Source organism: Ambystoma mexicanum, chromosome 12, assembly GCF_040938575.1.
Source record: "Ambystoma mexicanum isolate Mex_15411 chromosome 12, UKY_AmexF1_1, whole genome shotgun sequence".
Classification (NCBI taxonomy): Eukaryota; Metazoa; Chordata; class Amphibia; order Caudata; family Ambystomatidae; genus Ambystoma; species Ambystoma mexicanum.
This window is the reverse complement of record NC_090936.1, coordinates 1,219,832,647-1,219,853,181: the sequence shown is the minus strand read 5'-3', so window position 1 is coordinate 1,219,853,181 and position 20,535 is coordinate 1,219,832,647. Positions and strand designations below refer to the sequence as shown.

General features: G+C 47.2%; 1 protein-coding gene across 1 annotated transcript in view; it reads right to left on the bottom strand.

Annotated features, from left to right (window-relative positions):
• The window catches only part of UTP20 (UTP20 small subunit processome component), a 1,390,303-nt gene that overhangs the window by 594,067 nt on the left and 775,701 nt on the right, over positions 1-20,535 (bottom strand). Inside the window, exon 32 of the mRNA XM_069629877.1 lies at positions 20,374-20,461. Within this exon, the coding sequence (XP_069485978.1) occupies positions 20,374-20,461 (88 nt within the window). The remainder of the gene's footprint in view (positions 1-20,373; positions 20,462-20,535) is intronic.

Here is a 20,535-nt window from a genome sequence, read left to right as displayed (position 1 = left end):
AAGCGGGACTTCCTAGGTTCAAAGGAATCCATAATGTGATTAATAGTGTTGGTAAAATGGTTTGCCAGGTCATCAGCGTTGGTAATCAGATGACTGGGCTTAAGAAGATGCAGCAAGTGAGAAGAGAAACTGTCAGGAGAAAGCTTTTTAACATTTCTAGCCAGGAGCTGTTCTGGAGTGGTCATTTTCAGGGAAGTGGTTGAACTGGGCATGAAAATGTCAAAAGTAATCTGTTCATGATCAGACAAGGCACATGGGATGATATTCAAGTCCGTTATGGACACTTGAGTAAAAAGCCAGTCCAGTGTGTGACCAGCTTCATGTTGCGTGAAACCAATGGACCCGAGAGTAGCAAGCAAGGAGGTAGCAAAGGTATTGTTTGGGTCATCGGCCCAATGATTAAAATCTCCCATAACAATCATGGGGGTCTTGGCTTTGAGTGATTTAATAATTAAATTAGTAAACTGTTCCTCAAATACAGGCCTCTCAGAAGGCAGCCGGTAGATAAGTAACACAGTCAATGAGTAATTAGCATGAAGATTAATTTTAGCAAGAAGGCTCTGGCAGCCTTCTGGAGTATCATGAACATTTACATGTTTATTCAGGTAATCTGCTGCAAGCAAAGCAACTCCCCCACCACAGTGATCCAGGCGATCAGCTCTAAACACGGTGAATCCAGGGAGGAGGGCCAATGTAGCAGCACTGGGTATTAGGCAGAATCCTGTGCAGTTCCCTTGTGGAACACTGCAAAAAGATTAAGAATACAGGAGCAGCAGTAAACCCAATTAGTAGCAGTCTGCACCACCCAGATTTACATGGTAGCTGTGGCTGAGCAGTCAGACTTCTCTCAAGAAGAGTAGGGCAGTATGCAGAGTATACACAATAGGGCCAAAACACAGTAGAGCAAACAAACACTGACCAGAGCTTGTATAAAAAGTATATAGTTATTTATTTAAAACACACTTTAGGTAATACACTAGCACTCTCAATGAAAAGTAATCTAAAACACAGTCAGGTAAGTATATACACCTCCCTTGATAACTATCAGACAAGTCAGGGCTAAAGCACAACTATTTGTTAAGACAGGAGTGAGTGCTTAACCTAGATGGCACTCCAATAGTTTACGTTAAAAAGGGAGAGAAAAGACAGAGCATAAAATTAAACAGTTCCCAACACTTTTAAGAGTTCAGAGCAAGGGAAGAAAGGCAGGTTATACTGTAGAGCCTAAGTTCGTAGGCCGGCCCACTTTAAATAGAGCAAAGCGAAATGTGCCCAGGATCACACGGTTTAAAGTGCACTGAAAGTCTTTGCAGAGTATTCAAAAGAGGTTGGGGTTGTTCAAAAGATATAGTTAGAGGTCTGGAGCCAACCCAGTATAGAAGCCAAGTATTTAAGGGTCACATTTAGCAATCTGTAGAAAGGGGAGGCCAGGCAGGACACAGTACCTTAAAGATAAAGGAAGCTCCAGCGGGGGCAGTTGTTCCTGGCAGTGGTTGCAGTTCGCCGTTCCGACCAGGGGAAGAGGATCTCGTCGATTAGGAAACTTGGAGTCGTTGCACTGCACAGGGATGAATCCAGCCGCGGAGTTCCTGATTAAAAGGTGCAGTCCTTTTATTCGCGGTCAAAAGTGGTGAGCTTGGCTATCCTGCCGCCGGGGTACTTGGCACAGGCGATTCGACCAAAGGCCGCCTTTGGAAGGCGAAGCGGGTGAACTGGTTGGTCCCACCAGCTCAGAGGAAGAAGACTCGTCCAGCAGAAGATCTTCTCTTGTCGTCGGGAAAGTGGTGAGGTAGCTGCAGCTTGGGTTGCTAAGGCAACGCAGTCCAGGGTGCCTATTCCCCCCCCCTCCACCCCTCCTATGGATGTCAAGGAGTTCCCCCTTCTCACCGGAGTCCGATCTTAGCTGGATTTCTTGGTCGATGCCTTCTTGCTGACGGATCGGGTCTTGAATAAGGCTGCACGAGTCTCTTCCGACTCCAGCGATCGTTCAAAGTTCTGGGATGCAACGATCCAGGAATCCGGGAAATTAAGAAAGTGCACTACTCAGCACACAAGTCCAGGAAGTAAGAAAGAAAGGAGAGGGTCTAGGAATGGAGTTAGTAGGGACAGAATCAGGGAAGCAATACCGCGAGCTACGGAGCACACGTCTTGTCGCTATTTCGCAATAGCATTGACACGCGCGGAGCCACGGAGGGGGGCATGGTCTATTAATAGAACACGCTACGTCCAACGTGTAGAGCGAGGAAGCTGTTTCACGCTGGACGGCCATGTTGGGAGTACCAGAGAGTGCAAGCCCCATTGAGACAAGGACCAGGAAGTCCAAAAGGGGCGTGTTCTGTAGGTCATGACAATGGAACCCAGACAGAGTGGCACCACTTGGAGGGCTTCTGTGGAGAAGCTCGTCAAAATAGTGGAACAAAGGGCTCAACCTTGGTCAGAGTTACAGAGGCAAACACAAACGCCATTTTAGAACCGGGTTCTGGCAAAAAGACCCAACCGTTGATTTAATATTAAATAAATAAACTGGCGGTATCTTTAACATTGCACCAAAAAGTGGTGAATTTAAAATGAATGGGAAAATCCCATAGAGAATATTCCGGTGGAATATTTCGGTGGTAACCACTGCCACCAGCCAGAAACTTGACAAGGGGGGACGGGACAGTGCCCCCTCGAAAACAGACCCAGGGGCAACCGAATTACCCCTTACCAGTACTTCCACAATATGATGGTTTGTACTGGTTCTGTTCACAATTTTGGACTAGTAAAGCCAATGGTGACTTTACATGCCCTGGGTAACAGAAGTCAGTCCCAGGGTATGGAGTCTATATTTGGGGGTCCCTGTGACACCCCAGTGGTACTGCACTGAGGGTGCTGTGTACCACACATATAGAAAAACAGATGATACCCTATGGAGTAAAAAGAAACCCCATAGCCCATAACAAGTCAAAGACATACCTCAAATCATGCCTAAGAGTGGGAGTAAAAGAGTCTCACTCTTAGCAGGAGAAAAAAAAACCCACAAAAATCCAGCAAAGCTGCTGGGGGACTCACTAGGTTTGGGAAATTAGCCTTAACAGAGAATTCACCCTAACACTCATCTGCCATTTCTCAGTCGTAGCTTGGCTTTGTGTACTCTTACCAGTTGGGGATGCTCTTCCTGGTATTTTAAGAAGAGGCGGACCCTTGATCTACTATGTTGTAATATCTCCTTTCTCTGAACCCTCAGTGGAAATGCTCACCAGAAATGCTCCCTAACACTGGGTATGTTAGGAGGGAGCCATGACTCTGTAATGGACATGAGGTTGCATTCTTTGCTAATAAGCGAGTCTGATACTTCAGCTCCGTGCTTTACCAGTGCCCGGATGTTAAGGAGTGAAATACATAATTTAAAGTGGGGTGAGGTAAACTCACTTTGCATTTTCAAGGAGGTCATACTTTAAGTAATTCAATTCACAAGATGCTTGCTTCCACACCCGTACCCAAACTGGCACTAAACGACTTGCCCTCACGCGCCGGCACTCACGCGCCTGGTCAACGTGAGAACTCTTCCTTCCTGGTCTCCTCTGAGGTCAATTGGAAGAGTTCTGACGCTCTGGCGACCATGGCATGGAACAACCCCACCTTGTCTGCGGGAGGGGGGGAGCCCTTGGCTGCGGCGAACCGCCCGCCGTGACCATATCATTGTCTGTGTTCATAGCCGTCGTGTCCATCCCTGTGTCTCTGGAGAGGGGTGGGGGGGGGGATGGAGGCACGTGTGGAGATTGATGCAGTGGCGTAGGGTGCTTCTTCCTTTTTTTCACCTGAGGTTGGTCTCGGGTCGGCAGTGTTATCAGCATCCGTTTCTGAATCTCTGACATGAAGGTGTGCAGGGTCAAAAGGATGTACAGTGATACATCCCTCCGCGGGGACGGGCGGTATGATATGATATGCCATTTGTAACGCGCCTATACACAAGTGTTTCAAAGTATGCTTACTAGGCCCTGCATCGTCCTCAGTGGCAGGTCCGCCGTCGTCACGTCCATTGTTCCAATCAGGATTTTCGCCATTAGAGTAATCAACGTCGTCTCCCACGTCCTCGTGGATCGTGTATACAGGCGCTTGGTCCTCTTCGTCCGAGGAAGAAATATCCGTGCCCTGGAGTACGGTCGAGGGCTCCTCTCTCCCCCCACCCCCCACCTTTTGCATCCTGAGGAGTTGGGTTCAGGCTCAGGGATGGCATCCTCTTCTCTGGTGTCCTCTCCACCGTTCTGGCCGATGCCTCCCGTCTCGGGGGCAGGGATCCTCAGGGCACTGCCGGGGCTACCTTGACAGGGTTAGCCGCCGTGGCCTTCGAGAGGGTGGCCGCCACCAACTCGATTGTCGACTACTTCACCTAGGCCCCCTGGGCCTTCTAGGATAGGCCAGACATTTTTCCTGCGCCTTCATCTTCTTTGGCTTTTCCTGCAGCTTCGCCGGGTTAGGCGATTTCCTCTTCGAGGAGGAGCTGGAGCGATGGCTGGAGACGGAGGCAGATGGTGAAGATGAGCGTGCCCTGCCCGTCACGGGACCCGCTTGCGCGGCACCCCCGACAGAAACAGACTCGAGGTGCTTGGCCTTGTCTTGGGCCCCCATGGATGTAGAGCCCTCACAGGACTTAGAAGCCTGCTCATTCGGATCAGTGGGTCCTGGGTGAGGCATGCCCCTACTTCTGCACGGGGCAGAGGCCTTGGCGCTGAGCCACACCGCCAGTCTACTGTGACGATCCTTCACAGTTCATTTGGAGAACCCGGGCCAGATTTCGCAATCTGCTTCCCTGTGATCCGGCTGGAGACAGTAGACGCACTTGAGGTGTTTATCCTCTACAAACCCATTCCGCAGTCCGCAACTGGAGCAGAGCTTGAAAAGGGAGCTTCCCTCCTCCTCTGACATGGTCCGGAGTGCGGAGAAGGCCCGATGGCCTAATGGAATCTTCAATGAAATTTTGACAATTCTTGCTCTTGAGGGGAGTGGAAATTCACTGACAAACGGATCCCCGCTTGTCAGCCGATATGTAGAAAGAGCATACGGGCTCTGTTTGACAGAAATCCAACTTTTTACTGAAAAAGTATGAAAAACCTAGATCAGCTCACAGAGCAAAACACAAGGACTCCCAACACTTGAACGTGCGGTACAAATCTAAAGATGGGTGCCAGAGGAAGGGTTTAGGGAGAGGGCAGTCATTGGCTGGGGGGAGTATGACTCAGAGTTCAGTGATTGGTTTAGAGGAGAAATACAGTTTGTAAGTGAAAGTGAAACGGTTCTTTTACAGAGGATTCCTGGCCTGACGACGGAATATTCATGAGCTTGTCAATCCATGCCAGACCCCATGCTGGAGAAGCACCTCGTTACACCGAGGGGATGATGCGTTGCAGGGTTGTAATCTTGAATGCGATGTGCTTCACATGCTTTTTGCAGCGGCGCAGGTCTAAAATCGGGTGTCATTCCTCATTCTTTTTTTGTATGAGGAAGAACTGGGAGTAAAAACCTGTACTGCTCTACAGACGCGGAACTTCTCAATTTGAACGCCTCCAATTTGAGCTGGTATAAGTGAGGCATATTTGTCTTTTGTGCAGATGACCTTGGTGGTGACCTAATGAATTCCAACGTGTAGCCTTTGACCACCATCTCTAGCACTCACTTGTCAGACGTGATTTTCCTCCAGTGTTGTGCATGGTGGCTGACCCTTCTTCCCACTGGGGTGCTGTGTGGTTGGGGGTTTGCGGAGGATTCTGGCCTGGTTGGACATATTGTCCCAAGCCCTGTGTGCCCCTTTGTGCTCTGTACTTTGTAGAGGTATGCGGGTATCTTGAACGAATGTTGGCCTGTGTGCAGGGTACCCTTTATTTGATGACTGAACGGTCCTGTGCCTCTGTGTCAGTCTTTATTACCTTAAGATGGACATCAATCTTTTTTCCAAACCGCTCATGACCATCAAACGGCATGTATTGAATTTGTGCTTCAACCTCTGGGCGGACGTTGGTGGTTTTCAACCAGGCCTAGCGTCTGAGAACGGAACCGTGGGCCATCTATCTGCCTTAACTGGCACCTCTGCTGCATCCACTGGCTTGTCTATTAAGTGGTTTGAAGTGGCTTTTCCATCTTTGACGAGGGCTTTAGCTTCATCTTGCAGGTGAGCTGGCAGGTGTACCATGAAATGAATCTGTTAATCTTCTGCCAGAGTTCTCTGTCATATCGATCAGTCATAGCCAGAGCGTTCGCTGTTCTGATTGTGAAGTGAAAGCTGATCACTTTCTGCCAATTGCCTTCAACTTTCTGCCTTCCTTGTCTGGTGGGGCTGTAAGAGGAGATGCCTGGTTAGCTAGCTTTCTCCTGGCCATCACTGTTATGACTGAGTCCGGCTTATATTGACCTCAGAGGCTCAGTGATGCACTATCAGGAGTTTTATATTTCTTCTCCGGGCGATCCGTCGTAGCTGGTGTGGACAATGGGCTTTTAAATATGGTTTTGCCAGTTTCCCAAATGGTGTCCAGCATTGCTATTGTGGTGGTCGTCCTTCTCTCATCTCTGTGCTCGTAAATCCTTGACTTTATCTTCGATGGACACTCTTAGGCCAAACGTCTGTGATGGCCTGTTATAGCGTGTCGTCTGCAGGGAACACCCATTAGGAGACTCCTGCTTCTTTTGTTTGGTGAAGACCTAACCATCCCATTCACCTACATCATCTTGCGGTGAATCCTGTGGAAGCTCCCCTTCCTCTGTCGGTGCCACCTTGACCAAAAAATCTTGGTATGGGTCTCCTGTGGAGTCCTGCCATGAATAGGGATCCTCTGTCGAGATCGTGCCCTTATTGATGCTGGAAGTGAGATGCTCCTTGGTCTCTTGCGGAGCAGCACTGCCGCTGGGTCCGATACAATGGAGCCTGTGATTGATGAGGTTGAAGGTGAAGGACTTCTCTGCCTACGGACTGATGGTGTAATGGCAGTGGTCTCACCCACTGCGGTAGCCTGCAGCATTGTGGTCATCTCTGTTGATGGAACTTTCCTCCTCTTTTAAAACACTACCAGAATATTTTGCAGTGATTGCATGAGAGTGGGCTGGAACGGGTCCTTCTGTATCCTGAAGGCGTTCTGACTGTGGTTGCCAAAGGGTGGCTATCCACCTTGGTAGTGTTTATGTCCTGTGTTCTTTCATATCAGAAATGTCTTCTTGTCGAATAATGTCTGGCAGCTCTGTCATCACCTTTATTGGGGAGAGATTAATTATGCTGCTCCTGGATGGTTGTGGGGTTTGTTGTTAGTCTATTTCTATGGACTGGCGATGGTCTGACGACGAGTGGAAAGTAGGCAGGTGCTTGCTGGTGGACAAATCCTTCTCTGTGGACAGTGTTAAGTCCATTGACGAGTGGGTTGGTGATGAGTGTTTGCTTGTGTACGAATATTTTTTGCTAGATGATGGCCTATCCGTTGACGAAAGCTCTTCGGTTGATAAGTGCTTGGTTGTGGATGGTCCCTTCATGGATGGTCCGTCAATCGGCAATGTCCTGTCTTGACGACAGTGACCACATCGATGAAGTGTCCATTGACGACGTGTCCAGAGGCAATTTGGCAGAATAGGGCCGCCCCGTGGACTTGTCAGTGGATGCCATATGCCTGTCATAGATGAGATTGTGGACGCCTTCGACAAGGTTTTGCTTGGCGGTTCGTATTTCGTCAACTACAATTGGCTTACTGTGGACTTATGGTGCTTCTCAGCATTAGATGGGATCCCTTGACGACTTTAAGCCTGATTTTGGTGTTTGGCGTCTTCGGCGTGGTGTCATGACCCTTTCTACTGAAGAAGCTCTCCTCTTTTTAGGAACATGCTTATGAGGGGTTCTGCAGAGAAAGGCTGGGGCGGTTCGAACGGATTCCTCATCTGAAGAATGGCACCTGTTTTCCTCTGAAAAAATAAGTCTTCTCCGGTGCCTGCCCAGAAGGGTTTTCTGTGTGAAAGTTTGACATATTTCACAAGCCTCAGTTTCATGAGGGTTCAAGCAATAGATGCAAGCCTGATGTTTTCTTTTAACATCCAGTGCAACCTTTAAAGAGGGATTTCTTGACTAAGTATTTTCTCTGCTTACCTCAGCCCTGGCCACAAAGAGCCAGGTGAAGATATTGCATTCGACGATTTCTCAGTCCTGGCTACTAACCAGCAACTGAAAAGCCCACTGGTTGACAAAATGGGTCCTATTCATCCAGAAAAAGTTAATTTAGTTTTGAAAGATTAACATTTTTCCAAGAGGTCTGACTGAAAAAGCCACCACTACCATTTCAAACATCTTTCTGTGCTGGGCATTGGGGTGGGTATAGAGTGACACCTGCTGCAACTTGAGGTTGGGCAATGTGTCGAGCCAACTCGCATTGTGCAATCCCTTCGCCTGTGCCAACGAGCCAGCCTGGTCCGTGAGAAAGTCTGGCACATGCTGTAACCCTGCTTACAACCCCATTGGCTCCATCATGAAAGTAACAGGATCCCCCTCTTTGCCAAAGTCGGTGCTCAGATTCAAAGAACACCTACCTAGACTCCGGCACATAGCTTCAGTCCCTCGTTGATGTCCACACGGCTGGTCCGACAGGGCACTCGGCACCAATGCCTCAAGGACCGTCTACGCCCCCCTGCTGAAATTATCAGAGCAGCTAGCGCTGAGGGGAGGATGTATCAAAATGCAGACTATGTGAAGAAATGCAATTCACTGAAAATTCTTTACAGAAGTCACGCATGGTCAGGACTGTGCTCTTACAGAGGGTGTTCATCAGGTTTTCGAAGGCCAGTTGAGCTCTTTGATCCTACTGTGCCAGGTTAGGCCGCGCCTTGGTCAGTTTCTCTGTTAAAGGCGCTTATAGGTTGCTGCCACATTGTACACCAGAGAAACCCTTTCTTTTATCAATACACTAAGGACCTACCAGATTGTTATCCCTCATTCTATGTGGAATAGCTTTAGATCCCACCGGGGCTCAAACAAGTCTCAATACAACTGCCACCCTTGTGTGTGGGAACTTATTTCTACTTCCCATGGAAGGGGGTGGTGGGGGGAGTGTTAGGACATAGTTCTACAAGTCCTCTAGTGAGGAATTGTGGAGAACAACCAATGCACAGGGTTTCCAGTGTGGTAGTGCCGACTCTTAAAGGTAGCGTGACAGAGCAGTCCATAAAGTAAAGCTTACTTACACACAACTACTTTGAGGAAGTTTAAAAGTTTTAGAAAGTTTGTTAATGCAGACATATCCTTCGAAAATAGAAGGAGATTATTAACTAACAATTTGTACCCAGAAATTACATCCCCCAATCTACATCTGTACTCAACAAAATTGTACAGGTTGGTACATTATTTAGGGCTGTAGGGCTGTAGTTTGTTTAGAGAGTTTTAAAAGCTTGTCTCGAGACAAGTTAGTGCGCAGCTCCTGGTCGCAGTGAAAACGGAGGCAGGCATTACCATAGTTCCAGGGGTGCAGATGAGGGGGCAACCTTGAGGCTGATGACAATGGGGGACCCCTGCAGAAGGAAGTGAAGGTCCTAACATTAGTTGAGAACCTTGAAGTGAGGAGGTAAGCTGACCTCTGCAGTACCGTGGACGTCCCCATTGTACGGCCTCCACAATCTGCAGTGATTGCCATGTCACATCCTTGCCATCGTCAATGATGTTAAAAAGAAATTACTCACCTCTCCATCTGGGAGGTGCTCTGCAGGTTCTGCATAATCCTCCACAGTCTGTGGGAATATTTAGCGAATGTGCAGGAGGTAATGACTGCTTTCATGGCCATGCTCCCTGATACAAAGATATTCTTGGACAGGACATCTGTTTTTTGGGATTCCCGGTCTGTGGGAAGTTTGGAGGTAGATGTGGCCGGCCTAGAGCTCGCTGTGGTGGTTTGGACCACCAGTCCTCCTGGTATAGGGTGAGATGACAGGAAGGATACATTCTCCCCTAGCAGCCACATCCTTTTTGGTGCGATCGGCATCCACAGCTGGCATGGATCATGGCCTCTGCCACAGTGTGCTATGATATCAGATATAGCTGCATTACATGGTAATGCCCTCTCAGTCGGCAGCCCTTTATCCACAATGTCGGTTAGTTCATATGCCACCAGGGGCTTGACTGGGGTGCTCAAACCCAAGGCTTCGACCACCTTTGTCAACAGTCTTCCTGTACCGGGGATTGGGTTGGTCATAGGGGGGCAGCCTGTTGCAAATCAAGGTCTAGGGACATGTCAAGCCAGCTTGCCTTGTGCAAACTTTCAGCCAGAGTCAGAGCTAGCAAATCTGCTCTGCCAATACCCCACTCATTTGCTCTAAGCTAAAAAGGGGTGGGGGATACCCTCATGGTGTCAAAAATACAGACCAAGACTTGGGGACAAAGTAACGCTTGACTGTTGATGCAGACGAGATGTTCAGGCATTTATCATCGTTATGCTTTAACCCCTCTCCTATTGAGACCCCCAGCACTTTTTGCTTGACGTCTAGACCTTTTTTTTCTATTCTGAATGAGCAGAGTCTTTTTCTACTCATTCATTCTGATTTGCCCTGGCTTTTGGAACTCTATTCTCTGTGTTCTACCTGCCCTATGGAGTCTACTTTCCTCCATATCTCTTTTAAGGCATCTGTGTTTTACTTTTGCTGCACACAGCTTCTTATGGGCAGTGTCGCCGGGAACCCTTTTGGTTCTCCTTCTTTATCTTCGAGTAACTACTGTTCTTAAGGATAGAGGGCAACCTTGTATCCCTCCTAAAACTTTATACTATGATAGATTAGCACACGCCACCTTTTGTGGAATGCCAAGGGGATATCCAGTATTCCCCTGCTCTCTGCTACTGTGACATTTTCGTCACATAGACAACCCCATAGTTATGGCTGGTGGCAGTGAACACCTTCTACCAACTATTGTGCTATTTTTATTACCGCAGACTGTATTCACAGTCCCGTTTATGCACAATAGGGTCACAATAGGGTCACTTATGTTCTAACATGTTGGCTCCTTTCTTTTTTCACCATTTCTATCGTGGTTGTACTTTGTTAGCCCTTCTACCATTCAAGGAGGGGGAGGTCTGTGTGTGTTTGGCGGGAACCCTTGGTGTCCCCGCCTAGGCTCCAGTGTGTCTGGGAAGTGGGGGAGGAGTTTTTCATTCCCCTGCCTTTTCTCTGCCTGAGTGCCTGAATGGAACCATTGCCCACTGGGGGTCTGGCTGTCCTGAATGGACAGCCACCCGCCCCTTTCTGTAAACTGCTGAGATATTCCAGAGGAGTGTGTGCTGAAACTAAATATAAGATGAGATTCCTGAGGTGAAAGGCAAGTCGACCACTGGAACTTGAAGTAACCGAAGAAGACGACGACTAGAGATGCCTGCACACCCTTTGCAACACCATGAAGCTACCACTGCTGTCCTGACCCCTTTTTCTATGCAAAAGAGGAGCTCCAAAGAGGATGACCATTCCCTTTGGCTGGTGGGACCAACCAGCCCTGTGACGAACTACCATCTCAGCCATCTCCTGAGGTGCTGTGACTTTTCTAGAGCTGCAGAATGCGAAAACCTGGAGACCTCCGACCCAATCGTACTGCATCATCTTGCCAAAGCCAAATCAGTCCAAGTCTTGGGTGAGTCAGGTTGTGTCTCTGGAGGTTCACCTGGAGCTCAGCAAAGTCCCCTCACGAGAGTGCAGGACTCCAGGAATCGAAGAAGATCGACCTGGTGAATCGCTCCCTTTGTTTGTGGTAAGAAAAAGGCACCAAAACCACAGACTGACCAGAGAAGATGAAGAACCCCGTCCCAGCGGTCCTCGCCCTCTCTCTCTCTCTCTCTCTCTCTCTCCCTAGACTGCTGCTGAGACATCCCAATCAGAGTCCTCCCTTTTGTCACCAGAACGAGGTATCCGGACCCCAGGTCCGGAGAATACAGCCACGAATATTTCTTCTAACCTAAGGTACTATGGGGTGAAAAGGCATTGCTTATTTTTAGCCAAGAAGTAGCTCCAGAGTGATGGCTGCGTGTAGAGGTGTCCAGGGTGCCCACTCTTACCTCTGGCCAAACTGTGAGCTTGTATCTCATTTAGTGAGTCCTTGAACAGGGTCACCAATGTTGTGTTAATTCTTGTAGAATCTTTAACTGGAGACTGAAAGTATCCACAGCAACATTTGCAGGTCTGCTGTCTCATAAGACTTTGAGCCCTCTCTTTTACATAGATTTAGGGATCAGACTTTAAAAGCGTTAGTTTGCCCAGAAACCGCATATAGAAAATTAAGCTCTGCTACTGTATGACTAACCAACCTTTTTCCTTCCTAAAATAATCTTATGTGGTTTTGCTAACTAAATACAATAACCAAGTGCACGGTCGTACCGATATTTGGGTAGAACTGTCATTAGTGCCAAACTAACAATTGTACTGCAAACAATTACCAATTAAGCAGTGGCCTTTGAAAAGTATTTATAAGTAATCCTATGCGTGTTGGTTAAGTGAGCCAAGTATTTTAAGACATTCCTTGTCTAAATATAATAAATATATATTTTAATATAAGTTTATTATTTCAAGTGTTCCTTTGGACTACTGTTCTAACTGGGTTCCGTGCATATCCCACAGCACACAACTTTCTTCTATGATATGCCCGACTGCTCTGCCACTCTACCAAGGTTCCTTGAGTAGTACAAGTTTGTATTAAGAGCTGGGGAGCTGTATGCCATTGGCATAGTTTTATGGAGTCTTACCTCAAGAGGACTTTAGGAAAACTCCCCTAACAAAGGATCAGCCCAGCAAGGCCAGTCAGCGCCAGTGCCTTGAGGGCCATAGTGCTGGAATCAGTCTCAGTTGTGGTCAAGCACGAGGACACAGAATCTGACATGGTCACCTTCCTGCCGGAGCCTCCAGGAGCAACTGGTGCCTCACTCGCCTGCATAATCAAGACCAGAGTCCTTTGTACCCGCTGCAGCTTTTTGGAAAAGTTGTAGCATTTGCTCCTTAAATGCCCCCCACTCTTCCCTCAGGGCACCCAAACTCAGGTAGGACTTACCCCGCTGCTCTGATTAATCAGAGTCGTGTCTACACCAATGGAGTCTTTTTTTTGTAGGAGGATGACGACAACGAAGGACGGAAGGCGCTTCAGGAATACAAAGATGTATTTGCCTTCTTATGGTGCCTTGTCCTCCTCGGGTGTGGGGCCTTTGTTGTCATGGCCGATGACTTGGAATTCTAGCGCGCCAGAGACTTCGATGGAGGCCACCCGAGCACCAACTTCACTGATTGTTGCCTAATAGAGTTCGGGTTCATTTGCTGCCAGGAACCACTCTACATTGTGTTCCTTCCCCAGACACCACACGCATATCACATGGGGGTTGGTGATGCACATCTTCGAGCCGCAGTACTGACAACGCTTGAAAGGTTTAGGTCATGTTAGGTCCTGATATCTCGACGAATTATTGAACAAAATTGTTCACACTGAGAACGTTCCAAAAAAGCAGCGTGCCGAGTGCACGGAAAAAAGAAACTGGAGGTACAGTGGTGCAGTAATGTAATTTATATACGGCCAAAGTCACATCCGGAGTAGAGAAGTGGCATGGTTGAATCAAGAGAAGTCGACAATCAAGGTCTAGTCGTACTGCGCCCCCGTCGAAAAGGTTTCTGAGCAGCTGACAATTGAAGGATATCTATCAGATGAGAAATCAGCGGGAGAATGCAATCCCTTGAAAAAACATACTGAGACGTAAGTAAATTGTTCCTCTGATAGATTCCTTCCTCCCACTGATTCTTCATTTATGAAAGACTACTGCAGCATTAGGTGGATCGGGAGGAGAGAGGAGAGCACCACCTAATCCACAGAACTCTAGAGGACTGCTCAACTTAAGGGAGCATCCTTCTCCGCAATGGAAATTCAAACAGTAATGTGTGTGCAACCTTCTCAAACATGAATGCGGGAGCTACAAAGTCGTCCCACATAGGAAGAACAAACTGGAGTGGAGAAAACAGGATGCACAATTACTGCAAAAACTGCATAACAGTGGCGACCGTGAAATAAGGATCCTTGCTTAAGGCATCCTTTTAAAGAATGATATAGCAGATAAGTAGCTCTTTATAGTGGCAATTTAAAGGCCCGTCCGGGGCAATGAAAGCAGAAAATCCAAAACAGAGAAGGTAGGACAAGTGCAAAGGTCCAGACCATTCTTCCTACAGCAAGCTGAATATTTACGTCATCTGCAGGCATAAATGGACTTTGTGTCTGGCATGGAGCTGATAGCAGTACATTCAGGACGTCGGCCAACAAATCCCACTCTTGTATCTCAGCCTCTCGGCAGTCAAGCATTAAGGATCAAGCTCCTGCAGTTCCGGTGAGGACCCACCCTTCAGATTCACTCAATGGGAGGCACAAGGGAGGGTGGATGGACATGTCCTCTGGGACGAGTCTGGAGTGATCAAAATCAACATGGACCTTAACCAGTGCAGCCAACTGAGAACTTGTGGTATAACGGGGAATGCATAAAGTAGATCAAAGACCCACTTGTTTGTCAGCGTGCCCCCCCACAGCTCCCTGCCGAGGAAATTCTCTGGAGCAGAATACACACTTCCTGCTGACCCTGGAGGTGAAGAGGTCCACTTGAGAGGTCCTCCCACAAGGAGAAGATCTCTTCCAGAACTTGGGGCAGAGCTCCCACTCATACAAGGCCTAGTTAAGGCATCCGCTATGACGTTCTCTGCACCAGCTAGATCGGCCACGGCCACAGATACGCCGTTCTCCAGAGCCCAGAACCAGAGTTGCATTGCTTCTCTATATTGAGGCAAGCACCCTACATCACCCTGCATATTGAATTAATGCAAGGCCACCCTGTTGCCCATTAGGACTAGCACATACTTGTCACTTACTGAGGGGAGGAAGGCAACCACGGTCAGCCTGATTGCTCATGGGTCCACCAAATAAAGAGGCGAGGGGTACCAGAGTCAGGAGCAATGCCTTACTGGTGTTAGGCATGATGCAGTAGAAAGCTAACAATTAGCGCTGTTCCCGTTGTGTAAAGAGTGCACAGAAAAAAAGGAATTGAGGTCAAAGAGCGCAGCATCTCTCTCTCTCTCTATGTATATATTTATAGTGGACCCAATGTTACGTCCAGCACGGGGAGCAGAGAGGAGCCAACAAGGAGCCGTGCTGCGACCCCAGGTGGCGATACAATTTCCAAAGACAGCTGTGTTGGAGAAAGATCATCATAGATGAGGAAGCCATGGAAGGAATGAATCCATTTGAAATACCTCCATCAACTCCATTAACTTCTCCACACTCCACGCCCAACTCCTTCCTTGCTCTCCAATCTCTTCATGTCAATGCCTACTCCAAACACTGACACAGCCTTACTCAGAAGGTGGGCCTTTACAGGCCAGAAATCCCTCTTTGGTTAGATATGCGAGTGAGGGCCAATGCTTGGCTGTTCCTAACTCGCTCAGCTGTGGGTGATCTGAGCCACTTTTCAGTTCTTAGGTGTCCCTCTCTCGTATCTCTACTTCCCTCACTGTGGACTTCCCCCTACAACTTGTATAGTTGCTCCTTTGTGTAGAGATGTGTTAGGAAGAATTCTCAGAAATGTGCTAATTCCTCTCTACCTTAGAGACCCCCAGCTCTTTTGCTGGGCTCTAGGACTTTTTCATTTTTACCTGGAGAGAGTGAGACCCTTTTTCCCACTCTCTCATGTATTTTAATGTGATTGTTACTCTGTGTTTCTTTTGATTTTTGGAGTCTGACAAACTCCATAGGCATCTTTTTACATTGTAGCACACAGCACCTTCAGTGTAGTGCTACAGGGAAGTCTTCCAGATTTCCCCAAAGGTTTAACAACCTTTCTCTTGGATAACTACTGTTTCCAAGAGCAGTAAAGTGAAATTGACTTTAGTTACACTTTCTAGACCCAGCACACACTATCTTACAATAGAGTGTGGGAGGGGTTACATTATCCCCTTTGTCTAGCTTCTCATGTAACATTTTCATGTTACCCTTTCCTCGATGAATGGCTAGTGGCAGTGGTTTACTTTTTACTACCGTGGTCTGTCTTTACCGGGGGCTGCGTTCGCAGCTGCAGTAAAGCACCCTTGGGTGCCATTTTTGTCAAAATGTCCCTGGTCGTCTTTTTTTCGCCATTTCTTTGTGGAAAGGTCCTTCTTGAGATTTACTCTGCGCGCCAAACCAGGTTTGGTCCCTTTATTCATTTTGTCTTTGGCGGGTTTCACAAGTGAAGCCCACCTCTGACTCCAGGGTGTCTGGTGCGGGCAGAAAGTGAGGGAGGTGCCGACACACGCTGTGCTTAGTCTCCTAGGAGACAGGAATGCACTCCTACATGATTGGCCAGCTGGCTGTCCAGCAAGGACAGCCACCCTGCTGGGTGATTGAGAGCCAGGCTGGAATGAATGGGAGAAACCTGCATAAAAGGTGAGTCTTTTTGGCTTGGAAGGCAGAGTCGACCACTGGACGAAGTAATTCGAAGAAGAACTTGAAGAGGACGCCTGCTGCAACTCCTGGACCGTTGGTTTGCCCAGTGAAGCCCTACTGCTGTGCTGAAACTCCAAATTCATATCGACAGAGGAGCCCCTGCAAGGACAACTTCCACCTTTGAGTTGGTGGGACCAATCAACTCCAAAGTTAGCCACCTGGACATCCTTCTCAGAGCTGGTTGAATTTCCACAGAGTTGTTGCTGGAAACCAAAATGCCAGAGAGAGGAACACTGGTTTGTGTGCATTGCTTTTAAGTTGGCCAAGAGCTCCAGATAGATCCTCCGGACTCCCAGGATGCAGGAGTGACCGAGCCTGAGCCAACTCAACAGAGTGCTGGACCCCAGATGCAAGGAAAGTCCATCTCGACAGCCAGGAACCGCGGTGGTGCCTTTTGCGGTAGACGCAAGGTGCTGAAACATTGAATTGCCATTAGCTTGAAGATTGCCGGTTGCTGTCGGTAACCGTCCCATTGCAGTGCACGAGTCCACAGAAGTCCTAACTCTTGTCCCCACGAACGAGGCCCAGGAACACCAGGATCTGCAGAGCTGCACAGGAACAGAAGTCATCTGCTGCATTTTCTTCTAACCAAAGGTACTGTAAAGTGTAAGAGAATTTACCTCTTGTTGTAGATTTGCTTCTACTCTTCACAAGCCTAACAGCTTGTGGCCCTACATTGATTCTTCTTCTTCACTAAAGACTTCTTGTGCAAAGACTTTTCTACTTACCTGCAAGAAGTGCTTCAGCTACATAGACCTTTGCCCATTGACGTTGACCTAGCCTGTTTCACTGAAAGACTCTTCTCTCCTCCGAGACTGGGGAGGGTTGAAAAGTATTTGCCTGCTTAAGTGTATTAGTGATCTCTTGCTTGTTCTTAATAACCTTTTCTTTAACACATCTCGGTGCTATTCTAAATGCTAACAGTAACATATCGATGTCAACAGTGTCCTAACTATTGATGTCACCTGAGGGTGTAGGAAGTGTCTTTGTGGCATATCAAATGGGCGCTTGCTGATTTAGGAACTAAAAGTGTGTATTTTTGAAGGTATTTGTGTGTTGCTATTATATTGCTCCCTTTCAAAGAAGGCTTAAACAACTACCAGCAAGCAAATAAATAGTTTTACAAGAAACCTTGAGTTTAAGTGTTTGTTTGAATACTTGTCAATGTGAATCTTTGTGTAACCGCTCTACTGCTCACATTGACCCCTCTTGAGATAAGCCTGGCTTCTCTACCACACTACCAACCTGTGTAGTTCAGATTTCTACCAAAGGTTGGGTCCTATTGCCAGGAGGCTGAGATTGTTGTAGTACTCCCCAAGTGTCCTACCCCAAATCTGTACCAAACAAGATGCTAGGTCCATGCTCATTGAACACCATAATAATAGTAATGATTAAAGGTAGCTGCCATTTTGGATTCTACTCTGCTGCTTTGCATGTCACAGTTCCAGTCATGTTTCCTTGAGGGGTCGATAGCCTAGAGCTTGCACTCCTGGATTGTGAGGGTCTCCAGTAGTGAGTCTTCAAGGAAAAAGCATTTCGGAGTATACCAGAAAATGTAAAATGCCATAGTTGTGTTTGCTTGCTCATGGAGCAAGCAGAGCTGAAAATGTCAATTTGCATGTTTGTGCTGCACCAAGTCATTGTGCCGGTAGTGCAACTATATTCGTTTGTTTTATATGGGCTGCTAGAGTCAGTTATGTAGAAAAATTCACTTTCAACTGGGTGTCTGTACGGGCTTGCTTCAAACTGCCTTCATGGCTTGACTGGAGTTCCGACGCCCGCATCACAGAAAATAAATTTGTGTTCTACATCTTTGTTTGGAGTTTTGGAGCTCTGGTCCTTTAAAGGGGAACCACCAGTAGTGATCACTTCAGGTATAACTGGAATAGCTGCTATTTGAGACATTGTATCACAGCTACCAATCAAACTAAGGCCTCCCTTTCAAGGAGCCAAGTCTCTCCATGCGACAGGCCCCTGTCCTTTGCCTGGGACTAAGTGGGGGTGGACAGGTGATCCTCTCGATGATACCCTCAGGGCTAGTCCTCTAGATAACATGGGGCTAAGTGGGGGTGGCGGGTTATCCTCTCAATGCTACCCTCAGGGCTAGTCCTCTAGGTAACATGGGGCTAAGTGGGGATGACGGGTGATCCTCTCAATGCTACCCTCAGGGCTAGTCCTCTAGATAACATGGGGCTAAGTGGGGGTGGCGGGTGATCCTCTCGCAGCTACCCTCAGGGCTAGTGCTCCAGATGACATTTTGAAGTGGAGTATGTTACTACCTATTTTTCAAAGTTGGGAGTAAAATGATTTTTTAGGGAGTAAAAATATTCCCAATGGAAGTATTTGTATAAGGGAGTAAAATTATGTTTTAACCGGAAAATTGAAATGATTTTGTAATATTTCTTTGCACTTAGTTATTCATACACATTAAAAAGATATGTTTACTTCTTCCAATCAGGGAGTAATAATAGTTCTTTCTTCCTGTGGTGCTACGTGTACTACTGGCCCAACATATCCATGGAGCTGTGTGAGTGAAGCTGGGGCGCACAAGGTCGTACGTGTCACTCCTATTTTTGCGGGGAGTATTTGTACTGCATATTTTTAATTTTATGAAGTATTTGCCTATTTTTAGGAAGCAAAAGTGGCTAATACACCCCTTATCTGAAGGGTTTCCCAGGGCCATCATCTGCTTGCTTGGGGAGGGTCTGGGCCCCTCTGAGCACCCCACAAGAGGTCTCCATAGACAGGCAGTAGCAAAAACAAAAACACAAAATGTGCACGCTCGCGCCAATCAGAAGTTCTGAAAAATATACATTTTTGTGTGTTCATAGAATATCCAAGAGGCATGTCAGATGTAACAGTTGTCCTGGGTGGCAGAAACAAGGGGCATACTTAGATCAGATCTTGCATATTAGCGATCGTGGAATGCCGGCAGCACGTAATTTGTAACAGTTTGTTAAGAATAATACTGGATATAGCTTAATCCCCACAAATGTGTATTCTGACTGGCATGACAGGGCCCGTTTTTGGGTATTCATTTGCTATATGCATGCCCTCTCTTTGGGTACTGGCTTAATGCCCCTGAATACCTTCACACATTGCTGCCTACAAGACACTAGCTTTCAAAGCAAGCGCAGCAAAGGACTCATCAGCCTCTCTCCCCCTCCTGGTTATCTCTATGATGTCTGCATGACACTCAATGTAAAGCCTTCTCAGACACAATAGTGTAATGGACCCACTGCCAGAGTACTGTTGCTACACGTTCCTGCAGTACCCACGGATTTAACACACACTATCCCACCATATCTATACAACACAAGCAATGTCCTCAGGGATGAAGCTTCTCTCTTCTGGTTCCAATCATCTGAAATACTTTCCGCTCTCCCTCTTTGAGAGTAATGAGCCACATACATGTACATACATCGTTTAACACCAGGCAAACTAACCTACCATAAATATTCTGCTGCAGACACCAAACTCCTCCCTATGGTGACCTTCAACCTCTCTTCTATGAACTCTGAGTATCAAAACAACGATAATAATGTAACGTTATGTGTCATTTGTAGTGTATTTATCTGTTATTGGCTTGGTTTTTTTAGTGCTGTGAGATGTCTAAGTGCACACCACTGCATGGTTCTGGTAGCCCACAGTCATTCCACTGCATATCCAACAGTGCATAAGTCTGAAATGAGATTTGATAACAGAATAGACTGTGTGGTTCTTGAACAAGGGAAAAACAAATGAGAATGATAAGTGGCTGGCACCAAGTTAACTAGAGCGACATGCGAGGGCACGGAACTGAATTACACATCTGCTGTAGTTAGTCCATTCCTCGCAATGGATTCAGAGCCAAGACGGGCATGTTTAACTGAGTTCACTTAAAGGAATGAAGTGAAAAGGAGTACCTGTGCAGTGTTACTCTTGTGAAGGTACGACATTAGGAGGGTAATCAGCACAGAGCTTTGCTCTTTGTCTTGCATAAACTTGCTGATCCTAAAAAAAGGCAATAATATTTGATTATGACAAAACATTAATGTATGCAATCACTGATGCACATAACATCTGCA